Genomic DNA, 19,331 nt, shown 5'->3' with positions numbered 1-19,331 from the left:
ACATTTCTTTCTAAAGTGTTTCAAATTCTGATTAATTTGATTGGTATATTGCAGCCTGGAATTGTCTTTGATTTACTTTAGTCTCTTCATGACTTTTTTTAGATTTAAAGAAAATTTTAAGTAACTTATCTTAATTGTTAGCATTGAATTTTGTTATAATTCCCTCTCTGACTTTTTTCTTTCTGTCTCTGCTTCTCTCTCTCTCTCAACACCTATCTCTGCCTCTGTCATCCATTCTCTTGCGTATCATCTCTCTCTCTCTCTCTCTCTCTCTCTCCCCTCTCTCTTTTCCTTCTCCTTCACAGAAAGAAATCTGTAGTTCCCTAGTACTCTCCATGCTGCAACAGATGCTAGAGGACCGAGCGGAGGAGATACGAGGGTCGGCCGTTAAGAGCCTAGGTCTCGTCTTCTCTCTCATAGACGATACAGACAAATACAACCAAGTAAGGGATGTAGAGATGACATGAGAGACATAATATATTGTTGTTCTATAGGGCTTTTCAGGACCGTAAGCCCTCTCAATGCAATTTGTAATTAAACATTTACAATCAATGAACACACTTATCAAAAACACATGTATCAGATTTTCGGTTTAACTTAATAACATTTGGACTGGACTTTAAAATATTATTACTATTATTATAATTATAAGTTTTTAGTGCTTTCTTTAATAATTTAGATGTCTGTGATTGAGTGTAGCGATACTGGGAGAGCTTTTCAAAGTTTTGAGTCTCCACATGCTAGAGCTCTGTCACCATAAGTCTTTGTTGCCCCAGGATTGCTTGTGAGAATCTGTTGATGGATAAAAATGTTGGTCCTTTCTATATTCCATACTGTATTTTGTATTATTGTTTTTATGTTTTCATGGTTATGGTTAATTAAAAATACCGGTAGAGAATAAGACTTGAGTGAGAGTACATTATGGATTTAGAAATATTGGCTATGATGGAAACTTAAGTTGGTGTGGAGTATGAGGTAATATTCAAAAGTGTGTGCATACACAAATATTCAAGTCTGATGAGGAATCTTTCAACAATTATTTCCTTTGAGCTATCAAAAGATATACTAGAATAATCCAATATTTCTTGGTGTCCAATTGCTGCTACGATCAGACCAAGATATTCTCTTAGAACTTCCTTTATTTCATTTAGGTTCATGGTCTTGAATTGGGCAGCAGAGTAACCGTTCCTGTAATCGTACTTTTTAGGTGCCAGATGTTAGAAAGTAACCAATTAGGAATATGGCTCAGATTCATAGAAGAGTGTCTGTAAATACCAGGTCTGACTTATTGGTGATGATCACACAGTAAAACTTTAGACCTGGTGGGGGGGGGGGGGGGGGGTTGTTTAACAAAGATCCTAAGTTGAAATTATCTCTAAGTTGGACTTAGCAATTATGGAAAGCCGTAAGCCTCTTTGGAAATATTTTGTAAAAGTTATTTTAAAAGGCATAAAATGTTGATTAAAATCATTCATATTTTCTATTATCAAAATGATTTCATGTTCTTCATGTGGAATTCATTAAAAGTCTAAAATACTTGAAATTTTGCTTTTAAATATATTTTATCCTAAACTAATGCTACAAATGGCTCTCCGTAATTGTTTAAGTCCAACTTAGAGTTAAGCCCGACTAAGGATCTTTGTGAAACACCCCCCTGGAAAAATACATTTTAAGCTTTAAAATCACATTTTTCACACAACTTTTCGCCTCTTTTTTCTTTTTTAGGGCTTAGACCTGTTACTCAAGGCCCTGGGTGACAGCTCAGATAGTGTAGTCAATGCAACTCAACAAGTCTTTCTCTCAGCCTTCGCTGGCTGGGCTCAGGATCTGGACAGACTGGAAACCAACCTCATCTCAACTGTACTTAAACGCCTGGAAGTCACTGCCATTGTAAGTTGAGATGGGAAAACCATGCACCATTCTTTTTTTTTTTCTTTCTACACTGTTTCACAGTTCACACAGTATTAAAGTTTGCATACAAAAGTGGTACCTTTAAGGCTACAAATAGCTCTCCATAATGTTTAAGTCCAACTTTGTGAAACACCCCCCTGTTCTTACTTCTATCTGTTTTCATGTTTTTTCTTGATCAGGATCTTCAAAGGCCTAAGCCAGATCTCCTGCAGGGAGAGCGCCTGATAGAGCACTACGCTCACACGTTACAGTGCCTGGTTCCTGCCTTATACGCCAACATCCTGAAGACAGGACCATTCAAGGAGCAGATGCAGAATGGAGTGGAAGAGGACAATGAAGAAGTGGAAATTGAAGGTAGGCTAGATGATTAACATCAATTTGTTTGTAAATACGTATTAAGAACATGCCATCGTAGATTTGACATTACATAAATTGTGATTGAAAGTGATAAAGGTTTATTGATAACAATTCAAATTCACAGCTAAAAGCTGACATATTTTAGTTGAATTTGTACTTGACCAATATATTTTAGTTGAATTTGTACTTGACCAATATATTTTAGTTGAATTCGTACTTGACCAATAAATTTGAGTCAAATTCGTATTTGACCAATAAATTTGAGGTGAAGTCATACCTGACCAATAAATTTGAGTTGAATTTGTACTTGACCAAAAATTTTAGTCAAATTCGTAATTGACCAATAAATTTGAGTTGAATTCATACTTGGCCAATGAATTTGAGTTGAATTGATTTTGATAACAGCTGATGTACTTGTAAACCTTTAGTCATCATTTGCAGAGGAGGGGACCTCAAGCCATTGGTCTTCTGGTTGCTTACTAACAAGCATATATGCTTTCTTAGCAGTCAGGTAAAATAACCACCATTAAAACACTAAAACTAAAGTGATCTCTCTTTTTATTTTGACAGTCACAAGATTCCCTAAGCCTCTGTGTGCCCTTCATAACCTGACTGTCATCATGGGTGACAAGAGGCGACTCTTAAAACTCATGAAGGCATTCGATGCTTTCACCATTCAAGAAGGAGAAACAGAATCGTGGCCCAGTTACAACTGGCTCACAAATGATTAGTAAGTCGGCTTGATTGAATTGAATTCATTGATTCATCAGTTACGAAACAGAAATGATGTTGCCATTGGTTGAACAATAACAAAGATCGTGTCACAGCAGAATTATACATAGCAAAGAAATGTTCAAGGACAAATAAACATTATGTGATCACAAAATGGAAAAAATGACAAAAGGGGTTTTAAGGAAGTTACAAAACCAAAGTGTGTCAGAAAAATAATACATGAAAAGGAAATTCATCTCATGAACTCGTGTTGACCTCGATAATGTGTGAATAAAACGGAAGTTATGTTTGATCTCTGGTATATGCCTTAAATGTATCAGGGAAAATTTGTAATGTAATGCGATTGACACATATCGATTGCCAATGACAACTTTCTTCATTACAAATAAGGTGATGTGAAATTTTCTAGTGTAAATTCCTCTATTCTGTAGAGGACTTGCGATTGATTGAAATCCATCTTGACTCTAGAAGATTTCGTCCAAGAAGTTAAATCATCCTGGCCCTTGTTATTTGTATCTCATTAAAATGTACGATAAGGATCTCTTTTGACAGTTTATTCATTTACGTGATGGAATGAGCCTTAGAACATCTACACATATAATAATTTCCATTATGACCATTCGCATCTTCATTATCATCAATAATTATAAGAATTGTTTTTAACCAATTACCGCACAGAGTTAATGCCTTGTTGGCTCTAAAGATACAATATCATCGTAATTGCTGATTCTGGTTGTATTTTTGGCATCTCCTTCACAGCATTCCAAGGCTATTAGAAGTTGTTGGGCGGTTAGATGCTTCCCATACCAACTGTGTAAGAGCGCTCACCAAACTCTTTGTTCATATCTGCAAGACTTTTGGACCGGCATTCACAGATACCAAGGTAAGATGAAAGACCATACATTTATTATTTCAAGAGAAGTTTGAGTTCTGGGAAGAATAATGTGAAAATAATTTTTGAGTGTTATCATTGTTATTATGCTAGTGTGGAAGACCATCAGATAAAAACATGTTCCCTGAAAAGCATGGCTCTTCAAATGCCGTCATATTCTAAATATGTCACGTAACATCGTAAAAATCGGGACACAGTTTTACACCACATGTTTGTGTAGTTCCATATACATATTTCTGTGTACAGTGTTTGTAACTTTACCAAGACTTGGTAACATTTTGATGATTAAAACCTTGCAGTACACACAAACACACAAATACTTATATGCTAGATGATCAACCTTTTCTGGTCGATTCCACAACGTTTCTTTCACAATGCAATCCCATGACCAGAACTCAACTTCATCTTTAACCCATTGACTACTGGATTCTCTACATCCCATATGCTTATTACAGGGACCATATGGTTCCTTTCAACAATGGGTTATTGGAGCTTTGCGATGAAAGGAATTGAATTTTTTCATTATTTCTCTTCCTCAAAATTATGTTAGTTTCTACCTAATTACAAGCATTTGTGTAAATATACATTTTAATTTTTCATGAGATAAGATGTCAATAAAACAGAAATGGACATGGTTGTTAGCTTGGAGAAGGGCCATAAGGGAAATAAATGGATGATGATGATGATGATGATGATGATGATGATGATGATGATGATGATGATGATGACAATGGTGATGACGGTGATCATGATTATGATGTCTATAATAATGATGATGATGACAATGATGATGAAGAAAATCTATGTCATTAATATATTTTAAGTGTTTATATGGCGTTATGTACCGTAGTCATTTCTAAAACGCTAATGATTTAGGGGCATCATATCATGGTGAGACTCAAGACTATTCGATGTATCTCTTTTCTATTTTTGTGATTTCTAAAAAAAATTATTCTTATATCTCTCTAGGTTACACCAAAATTTCAAGCAGTACTAAATGTCCCCAAAGAACAATACCGTAAGTATAAATAAAAAGCAATCTTTGTTAAACATTTATTGTACGTTTCTAATATTCACTACATCCATATTTTATTTCTTCATATTATTATCTTTTTTTAATTTTGCGGTACTCTGTATTACAATGATGAAGGATTTTCATGTAAAATATGTTTTGAGAGAGAAAGAGATACATGTGAAGGGATTAGAAGTTTAAAGAGGTGATACAAAAATGCAAATGATACTTCCCTTGTGGTATAATGTTTATTTTAATTTTATAAATGACACTCCATTTCCTAATCTACTGCTTTTACATTTGAATGAGATTGTTATTGTGCTTCCGATGCTAAGTGGTCCTGTGTAAAAAAAAATATATAGTTCATATTTTAAAGCCTTTCTGGAGTGTTGGGAGCCAAGAGGGTGTCATTTAAGACTCATTTCTGCAAGGATTTAAAAAAAAATGTGTTTGGAGTCGAAATATTGATGAAAGAATACACAAATTAGATTTCTGCTACAACAAACAAAAACAAATTATGTATTCTTTTATCAATATTTGTCTTCAAATACATTTTTTGGGGGAAATGTTTGCAGAAGTGTGTCTGAAATGATATCCTCTTTTACAATATGATACAATTTAAGTGAAATTTTGCCATCAAAATTTTTGCGATTTAGGGGCTTCCAACACTTTAGAGGGGCTTTAATGTGTTATTTTTTAACTTTCAAAATTAGATACCCTTGTCCGCTCAGGCCAGAGCGCGATAGCCAAGGCCACGCTACCGGTGTTTCTCTGCGGAGTCTTGGGCAGCCATTATCGAGAGGATGATCGTCACCAGATCTCACATTACCTCCAGGAAGCCATCGTGATCCTGGGTCAGTGCCAGGCCCCACAGGATAGCATCCATCTAGCTTTCAATGATCTACAGTGAGTTTATTTCGATAGAAACTTCAGTGTAATATAGAACTGTCTTTCAGTCACCTTTAAATTTCCTTACATATACCAGTATGTAGTTTTGAGTTCATATGATGAAAATAGCATTTCACAGATTCTACAAATCCATCCTATACAGGTCAATGCATATGTACTACTCTGCCATCACATGTTTGTGTACATTTTACCAGTCAATAAAGTCCATTTACTGCTTGATAAACAGTTTTCATAACATACTCTAGTAATAAATGTCAATGGAATATTAATATTTTGATAACTGCCCATTCGAAAAGGAGTTTGTCATTAATGTTGATGATAATGGTATTATTAATCAAAAAGAAATTTGCTGTAAGGCTTCACATCATGACACCAAACTCTTTATTTAATAGATTAATGTGTTTTCATTCTTGCACTAGTGTGCCTTGAATATTTAATTTCAGATGGCTCTGGTGCCTAATAAATCTTGTATATCATTAATTTTCTCTTTTTCTTTTTGGCACTCAACTGTGATTGTAAATTAAGCAAAAACCCAGAGTAATTATAGATTTTCAAAAGCTCCTCTTACTATCTGATCCCCCCGCATTATAGTGCTAACCCTACGTACCATGAGCTCCTGCTTGCCGCCCTCTGGAGCTGCGTGGTCCACACATCTTCCTCCGTCCGTATCGTCACAGCCCGGCTCTTTGAGCTGCTTGCCAAGGGCATCAACGAGTCACTGGTCTCATCCAGAGTGGTACCTGCTCTCATCACTCTCTCAGGAGACTCGGATGTGTAAGTAAATGTGGGAGAAAGGAGGTCCAGTCTATGAAATTATTATATTATGGTAATGAATTCCTGGAATCATTAGTTGTATTGCCTGTACTTAAAACTTATTCTTTTTTGGTGGGGGGGGGGGGGGAGAGGTCATTCAGAAATTTGTTTGACTGTATTGATGCTATGCTACATTTTAATACCAAAGAAATGTATTGAAAATTGCTAAAAAATATTGTATGATGATTCATGTTGCTATTATATTGCATTATGTACCATCTGTTCCCATTGCTGACCCTCTCTTTCTCTCTATCTTTCCTCCATCTTTTTTTCTGCCACTTGTTTTGTTTTAAATTTCCTTACCCTACAACATTTCACTTTATTGTCCCTCTTCACTATCCTTGATCGTCATTCCGTCTTTCTCCCCTCCCCCTTCTCTCTTTCTTTTTGTCCCCTACTCTATCTCTCCCCCTCTCTCTCTCTCTCTCTCTCTCTCTCTCTCTTGCTCTCCCTTTCTCCCATCCCTACCCCCTCTCCCTCTCTCTCTCTCTCCCTCTCCCTTTCTCTCTCCCTTTCTTCCTCCAGTTCTGTCCGGGTAGCCACCATCCCTGCCTTTGGTACCATCCTGGAGAACACCAACCAGAAGGAGACGTTGGACCGGGTCTACACCCAGTTCCAGACCTTCCTCGACGACACCAACTACACGCAGGAGCATGCCCTCATGGTTCAGGTCATTCATACGTTGGGCAAGATCGGACCCAACTCAGAGCCAAAATTCAGGGATGAGTGTAAGTATACCATTCAAAAATCTTTTAAATGTTGACTCCAGGCCCCCATTTTACAAAGAGTTGATATCAATCGCAACTATGTACGTAAGAGATAGGAGACTGCAAACTTGCGATTGATTGTAGGACTTGCGACTGATTTGGATCACAAAATTTAATCTTTTTTTTTTTTTTTTTAACGATATCAAGAAGACTATTTTAAATACATGTGTAGGGAGTAGTTTGGGAAACCTGTTCTGACTGCACAATAAGGGTTCCTGAATGTAATTAGCCATACTTGTTGGCAAGTGTGTCATGTTCCTTAACAATTCCACCTAGCTGTTGCCATTTCTTCCATGTTGCAGCATCACCTGTAATGAAATGTGATGAGATCACTGAGATTTTAAAATTCCATGTAACATGATTTTATTGTCTTTTTTGTATGCTTCATTTGATTTAGATTGTGTAATTTGATACTGATGTTCAATTTCTAATTTAGTCGTGTTGAGTGTATGAAATGAGGAGGCGTGTTGGCTCAGTCGGTTAAAGCATCTGCCTGTTGGATGACTGAAGCCTGCGTTGTGTGTTTACGTGCCCCTCCCCTGTTTCTGTTTCATAGACACAGGCTATGTTTAGTGGAAAACAAACCTTCCCTCGGATAGGATGTTAAATGGAGGCCATATGTAATTTAGTTTGTTTTTTGCCTCTCAGGCACAGGTAAGTGACGCCAATACTTAATAATTATAAATAGTATAAATGCAATTATTGATTTCTTGTTCATGTTGTTTCCTTACACCTATCCAGTCATTCTACCTCGCCTAGCAGCTATGGCCTACACCAACAGTCACTCCACCAACGATGCTAACAGGGCAGAGGTTGCGATGGCCCTCTTTGAAGCGTACAGTGCAATCTCATGCTGCTGTATCCTTTTACTCTTTATTTGCCACAATACTTGCACTTGGCTTGATATTCCATATCTGTGCACCTGCATAAAGTTCTGCACAAACAAACACACACATTCCTTTTTGAACGATAGAAATAGATGTTGTTTAATGAGGAGATTCAGAACAGCTAGTGTATCAAATGAATGAGATTTTAGACGTGTATTTCTGCAATGTTAATAATGTGACAATCAGTTTCTTCAATTAGAAATTGAAGGGCAAAATATAGAGTATCTATATGCATCGGTTGTTTTATTTTGGAAGTAAAAGTATATTTTTACATCTATTTAATAACATGTAATGACTTCAAATGTGTTTGGAGGGACATGGGCATACTACACGTACAGGTACATGTAGTTGTCTGTGCACTTTGGCATATGTTCACACTGTTGTCTCGGTGGAGAATACCTCTTGTGGTAATCTTGCATTCCATGACTATTTATTTCATCAAGTGACTGGACTCAAAGGTAATGAAGAGATCCTTTCTAGCGAACGACTCTACTTTTGCCATTTTTCGACATAATGGACATACCAGTTTCACACACACTGTTAATTGATAGAGGTTGGCATACCAGCTAGTTAGATCATAATCCTGTTACACCCACTATTGTGTCATTTTGAAGACAATCAGAAGCCATTTTCTTACAAACTGACTATGGGTGCCCTCTTGAATGGAACCAGGGTACAGCTTTTGTCCTGAGAGATTAGATTAGGATTAAGTAATCCCCTGCTCCTTTTGATCAGGGCTGCAGAGAGTAACAATACACTGTACATAGACCAACAGGAATCATTGCACATTGGGAATTAGTATAAACTAATCATGCTTTCACATGATAGGTTTCTAGGATGGCTAGACATTTATTTAAATATGACAAAGCCCAGTCTTCAATAATCAAGAGAAAGAGTACATTTTGTACAGGCTCACTGAGAGTTGCTCTTCTATCCCTTTACAAAAATAACATGGTACCCCAGATTTTTTTTGTAAGGATATACATGACCCTATCTATTCAACAATTGGAAATCCAACCTTAGTAGCAAATTGATCGAAAGGAAAGCAGGAGAATCAGAGATTGTATGGTATGGCATATAAAATGCTAAAAAGGCTGAACAAATGATGAGATGGGATGTATTCAAGCGATACAAGGAGGAGGGAAGTGCAGGGTCCTCATGGTCATGGAAAGTCATATAAAGTCAATGGCCTGATAAAAACCGATTTAAATTGGTTTCCCGATTTTTTAAAAATTTTCCCGATTTTTCCTGATTTTTTTCTTCTTCTTCCCTCTTTTATCCTGATTTTACAGATTTCCCTGTTATTTTCTCTAATCTTCCCTATTTTGCCCTATTTTTTTCCCAATTTCCTTACTCGAAAGGGGGGAATGTTGTTAGATGCCATTTTTTCCCCGCGAATCCTCTTCTCTTTTTTTTACTCGAGGGGGGCGTGGTTGAGGGGAAAACCTTTTTTTTTTAGTGTTCACTATCACCCCTGAGTCATATAAAGTCAAGGAAAATGAAAAGAAATCACCCAAAGTCATGGAAAGTCTTGGAAATAGTGAGGGGAGAAGAAGTAATCAAAGACTAGAAGTAACATATAATTATATATATATACATGTATCTCACTGCGTGGTATTCGTACGTCACTTGAATACCAAAATCTTATCATGGAAATGGGGAAAATGGGTCGTGTAAAGTGGTAGAATTTGGTTATCAAATTTCTGAAAGGCCTCTGCCAGTGAGACACCATTCACATTTTGTATTTGCAGTAACATGATACTTTCTAATCGAAATCAATTTTATTCCTTAATACTAATGCCATAATCAGTCCTGTCTGTAGATCTAATTCGAGACGCCATGCTCCCAGGACTCAGATGCTTGAGAAAAGACATGGAGACAGTACTTCCAGAACATGAGGTAAGATGCCATGAATTTGTGAACTGGTGCAGGAGTAAATCATTTGAGAACTGATCCCCTCTATCTGGAGATTACTCTCTTCCAATTTATCTGTCCTTATCCCCTTTCTTCTCTTTCACTCTCAGCCAGTGGTGAGATGGGAGCTAGAGGTTAGCCTTCTTGGATTTGAAGATTTTTGTTGTTGTTGAAAGAGTCTAGCTACTCCAAGAACAGTTGTCCCCTCTTTAATCCGAGCACTGTCACATCCCAAGCCAGTTTTCCTCCCCTTCTTTCTGTGACAAAAACTGAAAACTAAGAATCACTTCAGTCATGCTTTGTTTATCTTTAAAACAACATAAATATTCAGATATTATCTTTGGTTGATAGTCAAGAAGGTCACAAATAATATATGGTTCCGTTGAAAAATGTCCAATTTTGAGAAAGTGCAATTAAATAATTAGACTGGCAAAAGAATAGTTATCATTCATTGGTATTTAAAGATTATTGGTTTGATAGAAATGACTGATTTGGTTCAATATCATTGTTCAAAAAAGAATTAATCATCTCTTGCTAATAGGAAATGTATGTAGCCATAAAAAATGTTCCCTTCTATACCTCAGCTACTATTAAGTATTACCGGTAGCTAAGTAGTATTAGGGACTTTTAGATTTGCGTGGACTGATACGTGTGACGTCCATTCAAGGCAGTGCATTAAAAGGACGTCGATCGTAGCAATCCATGTTGTCGTTGTGCAAATCCAAAAGTCCCTATTGAATCATTAGTACAGCTTATTGTCATGGTTAAGGTCTAGAATAACAACTCCACCATGTGTGACCTTTGACCCCATCTCCGTCTTTTGTGCCTGTGTGTGTATGACGCTGTGCAGGAGCAGGTGAGGACTCAGATCCTGGATCGTGAATCTCAGTTGTACAAGGTTCACCAGCAGCCTATCCATATCCAAAAGGTTGTGCCATTTGTGGGTGCTCGTTCTCATACGCAAACAGCTACCCCAAAAATCAAATTGACAATGCGATGACATCACAACCACCAGCCTATGTGTACCAATTTCTGTTGCATATTCGCTCATTCATACTTGATAAATGATTGTAAAAGTTGTGCCATTTGTTGGTGCTCGTTCTCATTTTCAAACAGCTACCCAAAATTCAAATTGGCAATGCGATCACATCCCACACCAACAGCCATCAGCATATGTGTACCGATTTCTGTTGCATCGCTCATTCATGCTTGATAAATGGTTGTTATTAAAGTCTAAAACAAATTTTGATATGCAGTAAAACCCTTCAGCTATATTCAGTTCTTATACACCTTTGCAGGACTTTACTTGCAGCCCCATTAGTAATGATTATTGCTGGTTTCGCAAATTGGTGTAAGCACAATACTCTAGCTTTTATTATGCATACATTACATGTATGAAAGGACATCAGAACATCAGTCTAAAGAATAATTTCCTTGAGAGATATGGCATTTTTACCATTTTATCAATTATTCAACACAACTAGGGGACTTTCTAGGTCTTATATTTTTACGTTTATAGTCAGTCATAGGGATTTTCCTGTCACAGATATGTGGACTAGATAATGATTAACATGCACGGTACATGTATGTACCCCCCCCCCCCAAAAAAAAAAAAAAAAATAATAATAATAATAATAATAAATAATAAATTAAAAAATTAAAAAATTAAAAAAAAAAAAAAAAAAAAAAATCATTTTAATAAATAACAATAAATACAAATAAATTAATCATTAAATATATAAATAAAAAAAATAAAAAATAGATATATATTTTATCTGTTCAGAGCCAGAAGGGCATTAACCGTGTGTTTATTAGTATATAAGCCATTAAATGGCTCCAAGCAGAAGATATTCTCTATTAAAACCATTGGTTTAAATAACAATTTTGAATATTGGGCATATAGGATCAGTATGTCTTATGTTAAGAAACTTGTGCCTGTTTGCAATATATTATTTTGTATAATGTGTATATCACCATTCCACCATCAATCATGCCATAAACGTGAAAGTATTTTACCCAAAACTACCTCTGCTATTTCAAGTAGCTTTACCGTACACTGATTTACATGTAATTTTTTGAGGAGGCTGTGCAAACCTTCAATTTTGTTTAAAAATTGTGACGTGCTTTGCAAATTCACCGACAAAAGGCCTCTCAGTCTTTTGTGATATTATTTAAGCATCTTTTGTAAAAAAAATGTGATATGTTGATCTTTTGCATGAATGTTGAATTATGTGTACAGGTTAAGAGTGGATAGCTTACACCACAACTTTACATTTGTCCTGTCTGGTTTTTTATTTGCTTTGTACATTAAACATTACATTTGCAATAAAGAATGTCACAAGTTTGCCTTGAATACGTTGACAGAATAAGAAAATGAATGTGATTAAAAAAGAAAGATTTCATGTCAATTGTCTTCATGATTTTCTTACATCATGCTATAATAAAAAATCTCAATATCACATCGTTATCATCACAATATTATGCCCTTGTAACATACCATTGAAAGAATATTACCCTAATGTTCATATTGATTGACGCCGTCTGAAATATGAAAACAATAATTTACGTGAAATCCAAATTGCCAATATATTTAATACCGTTCATTTATGGGTCTGATTTTAGTTGTTAATTATTTAGGTATAACAAATATGATAAAAATAATAACAATAATAATAATAATGATAATAATAATAATAACAATATTAATAATAATAATAATAATTATTATGATAATGATAAAAATAGTGGAGTCTTGTGTAACGCTCATGATGTCTGGCATTGCCACTCCTGGTGCTCCAATATTATTTCCCTGGTTTTAACATGGCTGCCACATTTGTGTCTCTATTGTTGGTGTTGTTTTGTTTTATTTTAATGAGGAGGGGGATTTTTGTATTCCTTATTATTCTCTTTTGATAAAAATGTGACGCTTGGATCTCTTGTTTCAGTGGCTTATAAATATGATTGTTGTTGCATTGCCAGGCAAACAGACAATAATAGATAACTTATTTATCAAAGTTGGTTAATCTCTTTGTACAGATGGCTCTGTCCTTTGCTGTTGCCTGAACTGCCCACTCTCTGTGAAAACGTTCCAACGAACTAAATGCAGGAATTTTGTTATTGTCATTAGCTGGGTTCAAACTTTTGTATACCGGTAGCTAATTCTGTCAAGTTATTAACATCTCTCTCTCTCTCTCTCTCTCTCTTTCTCTCTCACTCTCTCTCTCTCTCACACTCTCTCTTTCACTCTCTCACTCTCTCTCTCTTTCTCTCTCTCTGTCTCTCTCTCTTGTTATCTTGCTTAATGCTCTCTCTCGCCATCTCTCTGTCTCCCTACCTCGTTTTGTCTTTGTGCAGGGTGTGGTTTCTTCGATGATCAAAGATTTCGAGTCTAAAATCCAAGGAAAAGAGAGGTGAGATATTACTATTCATTAACTTTTCAGAGTATCTTTTAATATTGTGAATTGCTACTTGGGTACTTATAACATGTACGTAGATTTGAGGGAAAACCATTACAAATCACATTTCATTGTAACCTTTTATCACAAATGTTGCGTTTTGTCGTGTTGTAGGTTAAGTCTCCTAATAGGATCAGAATTATATCCACATTCCAAGTTACTTGCACAAACTGTTTTTTTGTGTGGGAAGCTAAGATGAAACTAACATTATGGTGTGTAACTAAACCAAGTCAGAAGTACAAGGTATCTATCTTATATCGATTGCTGTGACCTCTTCTTTTAATGTGTGTATATATGTACGTAATCAGGGTGATGTTTCACAAAGGCTAAGAATGACTAAGTTGGACTTAACTATGGCAGGCCATTCATGCCAATGGTTGCTCTCACCATTATGATCTTTAGATAATATTTTTTCCTTCCATAATGAACTATAACAAGTTAAGTTGGACTTAACCATTATGGAAAGCCTTTAGCATCTATGAAAATATTTTGTACGCTTATTTTAAAAGGCATACAATGTTGATTCAAATCGTTCATATTTTCTATTATCAAGGAGATTTCATGTTCTTGATGTGGAATTTATAAAAAGTCTAAAATACTTGAATTTCTACTTTAAATATATTATAGTTTTATTTACAAATGGCTCTCCATTATTTTTAAGTCCAACTTAGAGTTAAGTTTGGCTTAGGATCTTTGTGAAACACTCCCCCCCCCCCCCCCAGTAGTCATTGATAATAATAATGCAACAATAAATCTTGATAGGAAAAAAGGATATTTTTAAAGCTAGTTTTACTTGTAAATGAAGAAAAAAAGGGATCTTAAAACAAGATGTATAAAGACTCATTTATTGAGAGGAGAGACCCGAGGGTCACAAATGACACAAATGACAACAAGTACTTATACCATTATGCATGTATATATGTGATAGTGTGGCTCACAACAGTAACATACTCTTTTTAAATGTCGGGTGTTATACAACCATAGATCCTAAATAGTTAATCATAATCTTTAGATGGAGCAGTATAGTCATATGCAAAATAATTATTGGAATTAGAAAATATGGATTGTGATTATGTATTGACAAATCATTGTATTCAAGTGAACTTGATAACCTGTTCTCTTTTATTGGCAATCCAATTTGAACAGTTTTCATCCCCACTTTTTTGTCGTTTTTCTGTTGCATGTTTTGACTTTTATTGGGAATTGTGCAGGGCTGCTCCAAACCAGTTGCTATCCGGGAAGATTTTTTTTTTCTTGCAATTTGAAACTATACATTTATTGCCCTCCCTTATTTATAATCATTAATTAATTACTCATTCTTTTCAAAGATTCCTTGGTACTTCTGAGATAAATCGTACTCATAGGTAATAATGTCATAATTTACATGTATAAATGTCCTCTAATTGGTTTCTAATTTCCTGTTTCCCTGTTTCTTTTTCTCTCTTTCTCGCCCCTCCCTCCATCTACACCCCTCCCTCCATCTACACCCCAACTCATTATGTTGACCTTTGTCTTGTCTTCTTTTGGTCCACTCACTTCCTGTCCCATATATTTCCCGTATGACCCCTATATGACCCCTTTGCTTTTTTATGGTCACCCTATAATATGTTTAATATGGCCTTCCTATGATGCTTATGCTTGTTTATGATATAAAACTGTAATTTTGCCCTCTAATACCTTTATCTTATACTTCCATATTAATATTTTCTTTTTGAAACCCATATTCATTGTTTATTCTTCTATCACAACCTTTACAAATTACTCCCTATGTCTTTCCTCTCTCACTCTGTTCTCTCTCACTCTGTCTGTCTGTCTGTCTGTCTTTCTGTCTCTCTCTCTCTCTCATTCTCTGTCTTTCTCTCTTGACTCTCTCTCTCTCTCTCTCTCTCTCTCTCTCTCTTCCTCCTTCCCTCCTCATGCCTGTGTTGCTTTATTTCTCTTTCACTCTGTCTTTTTATTCTCTTTCTCTTCATATGTCAATCTGTTACCATTTTTTTCTGTTTCAATGCTAATATTTTATTTTTAAACTTTTCATTTGATGATGCTTATTAATCTCCCTTTCGTGATCGTAACACATTTAATTTTTTTATTTGTTTTCATCTACTAATTCAACTGTTCTTTATTTCTATTGTCCCTGATGCATCTTGATCTTGATTATGATTTCCTGTGTCTTTATTTCATTCTGCTAACAAAATCATAAAATGCATTCTTTGAACTGTACATAACTTTGATGTTTCATTTTCATCATTATACGATTTGTACTATTTTATGCTTTTTGACATAACGCTGTAAATAAAACCACACACATGCTTTTTAACTGCATGTCTATACTCTATGGCCATGCATATCTTCTTCATCACCATCCCTTCCTATCTATGAAAAAAAAAATCCATGCATAATACTTCTTGCATCCCCCTTCCCTATACTATATTTAAAAATATGAATGAATCTGCACCTGCTTTAATAACACCAACTGCAAACTTGAATATTGGCCTGTATAAACCCCATTTTGAAACTGCCCTTCGCCCCTGGCATCTCCCCGACCCCTCTCTCCATTCTTCAACCCTATTATTGAAACCATACAAAATAACTCCCCCCCCCCCCCCCCTCCCACCGCATTGGCCCTTGCCCTTGCCCCCATCAGATCTTCGTCGTTCAACAACATGGCCCACAACATCCAAGGGCACGTGGCCCACTTGGGCGAGGACGCCCGAAAGAAGATGGCCAGCAAGATAGGTGCCCAAAAGACGAAGATGGGCAACGTCTTCTCTCGCAAGAAACCATAAATGAAAAGGCTAGCAAGATAGGTGCCCAGAAAGCTTAGGTGGGAAACGTCTTCTCCCTCGAGAAATAGCTGGGACAAAATGTCTTTAAACGTGATTCTTTTACAAGTGTGAAGTCCATGTACTTTCATTTGAGTAGCCATTTTAGATGAAATAATTGGATATTGGGTAGGACGCCAGAAGAAGAAAGGCAAACAAGATAGTTGCCTAGAGGACTGAGGTGGGAAACGTCTTCTCCCGCAAGAAATAGCTGGGACAAAAGGTCTTTGAACGTGATTCTTTTTAAGTTTAAAGATCATCTTATTTATATTACAGTGAAGTCGATATCCACCTTTTTTGTGTCTTTTAGCTTCCCCCAACACCAAAGCACTACTCACATTTGTTTTCTGATGTAAGGGAATACTTTCCAGGATTATGGTTTTAACACTGTTTCTATTTGTCCTCTACCCCTCTTTCCTGGGGGGTGTTTCACAAAGATCCTAAGTTGAACTTAACATTTATGGAAAGCCGTTGCCATCTATGAAAATATTTTGTACAAGTTTTTTTTTAACAAGGCATAAAATGTTGATTCAAATCATTTATATTTTCTATTATCAAGGAGATTTCATGTTCTTGATGTGGAATTTATAAAAATTCTAAAATACTTGAATTTTCGTTTTTTAATATATTTTATTTTAAGGCTACAAATGGCTCTCCATAATTTTAAAGTCCAACTTAGAGTTAAGTTCGACTTAGGATCTTTGTGAAACTTCCCCCAGGTTGGGTGTCTTAATGTTGGTATCTGTTTACCCCTTTTGCAGCTTGGTCCATAAGTGGTGATTATATAAGAAATTGTGTGCATTCTTTGCTTTTAATGGACCTTGCCTTATTTGATTTAAAAATTGCATGCATTCTTTTATGGGTTTTTATTATACTCCCTGAAGTTGTTTCATGGTTATCATTCCTATTTTATTGTAACAAGTGTACTTTCCACCTCTGGTAAATATGTCTGAAAGAAAACTTTAGTTATCAATCATGCAACAAAATTAGATATTCCCATGACCAGTGACCCTTGACCCCTTAATGACCCTTGCACGGACCTCTTCTTTCCATCAACAGTGAGGACACATCAACCAGGAGCAGCGATCCTTTCTACCAGCCCTATATGGTCAGCGTCAACCCCAACGACAGCAAGGCGTCGGCCGGTAACAAGACGGCGCCCGCAAGGACCATGATGGGTGGAATATGGGGAAAATGGGGAAAGTGAAAAATGGGAGTTGTGTTCAGTGAAGCATCGTCCAGAACGATCGTAGACAGTGTCAAGTTCGGTGCTGCTCACCGACAGAAGCAAGAGAGTGCCACTCTGGGCCATGGTGGGTTGCATATTCTAGCGGAGGAAAGGACACAGGAGATGTTCTGTTGCAATATCGTCTGGAACGATTGTAGATATGGTCCAGTTTGGTCTAGTTCACCAGTAATAACTAGACAGCACCCCCACAGGACCATAGTGAGTAGCATGTTGTCCTGGAGCAAATAAGGGGTTCTATAATGATGCTACATTCAGAACAATGTTAAATACAGTTAAACCTGTCTACAGTTACTGCCCTAGGGAAATACAAAAAGTGGTCTTTGTAGACAGGTTCCTTTATTCAGTTTGACCTTGTCCTGCATTTGTAACAAGTCGGTGCCCTCAAAAACTTTGATGGGGGACTATGTTCTCTTGGAGGAAGCCAGAGAAATTCTGTAGGTGATTTGTCTGGAAAGATTCTAGGTTTATCATCAAGATTGTTCCTGCTCATCATCAAAGAAGACAGTGCCCCCTATGACGATTTATCTCTCTTGGAGGAAATGAGAGATTCGTACACTGTCTTGAAGAATCAGAGAAATCAAGTTTGGTCCTGCCCACCACCAATACGACAGTGGCTCCTGGCACCATGATTCTGTGGACAAAGTGAGAGATTTTGGTGTCATCTGGGGGGTGTTTCACAAAACTTGTCGTCAGTGACAAATGACAGTTTTTGTTATAAGCTACTAAAATCCTTGCTTCTGATTGGTTATCAGCAGATTTGTCACTGATTTTAGTCATTTGTCATTGAAAAAAGGTTTTGTGAAACGGGTCCATGGAAGGATTGAAGATATCATCAAGGTTGAACCTGACAGACACCAATGCCAACTCCTAGGATCGTGATGGGGAAACATATTCTCCTTGAAAAAGTGAGAGAGGTAAGCTGCAGGAAGTATGAAATAAGGTGTGCTTCCTTCATTAAAAGATTGTCATGGTATTCCAATGGGCGCATTCAAAATTTAAAGATTACAAGCACTCCAGCAAAAATAGATGCAAATAACATATTTTGGGATACATGCTGTTGAATTGTGTGACTTAATCCTAAATCCACAGAAGCCCTTCTATTGAACTAGTCAATGCCTTATTGGTTGAGATGGACAGTTAAAAGTGTTTTTTGCCAAACTTTGCGGAAGCAACCCACTGAATTTAGTAAGGTAAATTGTACGTACCGGTATAGGCCTAGATTTTAGTCAAACTTGTCCTCTCATTCACATATATATGCGATGCATTTTTGAAACGTTTAAAAGAATGGCAACTAGGTATAAAAAAGATCCTACATTTATGCACCGAACGTTGTGTTACAAGATACAGAATCGTTACGCCTATTCCACTTACGTTACAGGGGGGGGGGGGGGTGTTCTCCAAATGTTGCAATTTTCCGTGGCATATCTGAAGGAGGCTGTAGGGACCACCTCCCTATAAAGGGCACCTGTCTATAGCAATCAAGTACATGGCTATGCTTTCGTTCTTGAATGGAATGTGTGTTTTGCATGTACTTGTAGAACCTGCCTAGAAAGGCCATATATATGGTAAGGACTGTGGCCACTTCTTTTCCCTTTGCAGTGGGTGGCCTTA

General features: G+C 36.5%; 1 protein-coding gene across 3 annotated transcripts in view; it reads left to right on the top strand.

Moving 5' to 3' along the window:
* LOC764755 (RAB11-binding protein RELCH homolog) overlaps nucleotides 1-19,049 on the top strand; it is a 33,350-nt gene extending 14,301 nt beyond the window's left edge. The window contains exons 11-24 of one of the 3 annotated variants that reach the window (XM_030975429.1): nucleotides 306-443; nucleotides 1,726-1,890; nucleotides 2,091-2,265; nucleotides 2,839-2,998; nucleotides 3,760-3,883; nucleotides 4,862-4,910; nucleotides 5,618-5,810; nucleotides 6,405-6,587; nucleotides 7,152-7,354; nucleotides 8,135-8,251; nucleotides 10,091-10,179; nucleotides 13,549-13,604; nucleotides 14,978-15,013; nucleotides 17,531-19,049. In XM_030975429.1, coding sequence (XP_030831289.1) covers nucleotides 306-443; nucleotides 1,726-1,890; nucleotides 2,091-2,265; nucleotides 2,839-2,998; nucleotides 3,760-3,883; nucleotides 4,862-4,910; nucleotides 5,618-5,810; nucleotides 6,405-6,587; nucleotides 7,152-7,354; nucleotides 8,135-8,251; nucleotides 10,091-10,179; nucleotides 13,549-13,604; nucleotides 14,978-15,013; nucleotides 17,531-17,678 — 1,836 coding nt within the window. In that variant the 3' untranslated portion in view covers nucleotides 17,679-19,049. Of the gene's footprint in view, nucleotides 1-305; nucleotides 444-1,725; nucleotides 1,891-2,090; nucleotides 2,266-2,838; nucleotides 2,999-3,759; nucleotides 3,884-4,861; nucleotides 4,911-5,617; nucleotides 5,811-6,404; nucleotides 6,588-7,151; nucleotides 7,355-8,134; nucleotides 8,252-10,090; nucleotides 10,180-13,548; nucleotides 13,605-14,977; nucleotides 15,014-16,293; nucleotides 16,474-17,530 lie in introns of all 3 variants that reach the window. The other 2 variants (XM_030975431.1, XM_030975430.1) reach the window with 2 other exon arrangements.
* The last annotated feature ends 282 nt before the right edge of the window (nucleotides 19,050-19,331 follow it).

This window comes from Strongylocentrotus purpuratus, unplaced genomic scaffold, assembly GCF_000002235.5.
Source record: "Strongylocentrotus purpuratus isolate Spur 01 unplaced genomic scaffold, Spur_5.0 spur5_scaffold_8, whole genome shotgun sequence".
Lineage (NCBI taxonomy): Eukaryota > Metazoa > Echinodermata > Echinoidea > Camarodonta > Strongylocentrotidae > Strongylocentrotus > Strongylocentrotus purpuratus.
The sequence above is the reverse complement of the archived record's forward strand: the minus strand, read 5'-3'. Positions and strand labels throughout refer to the sequence as shown.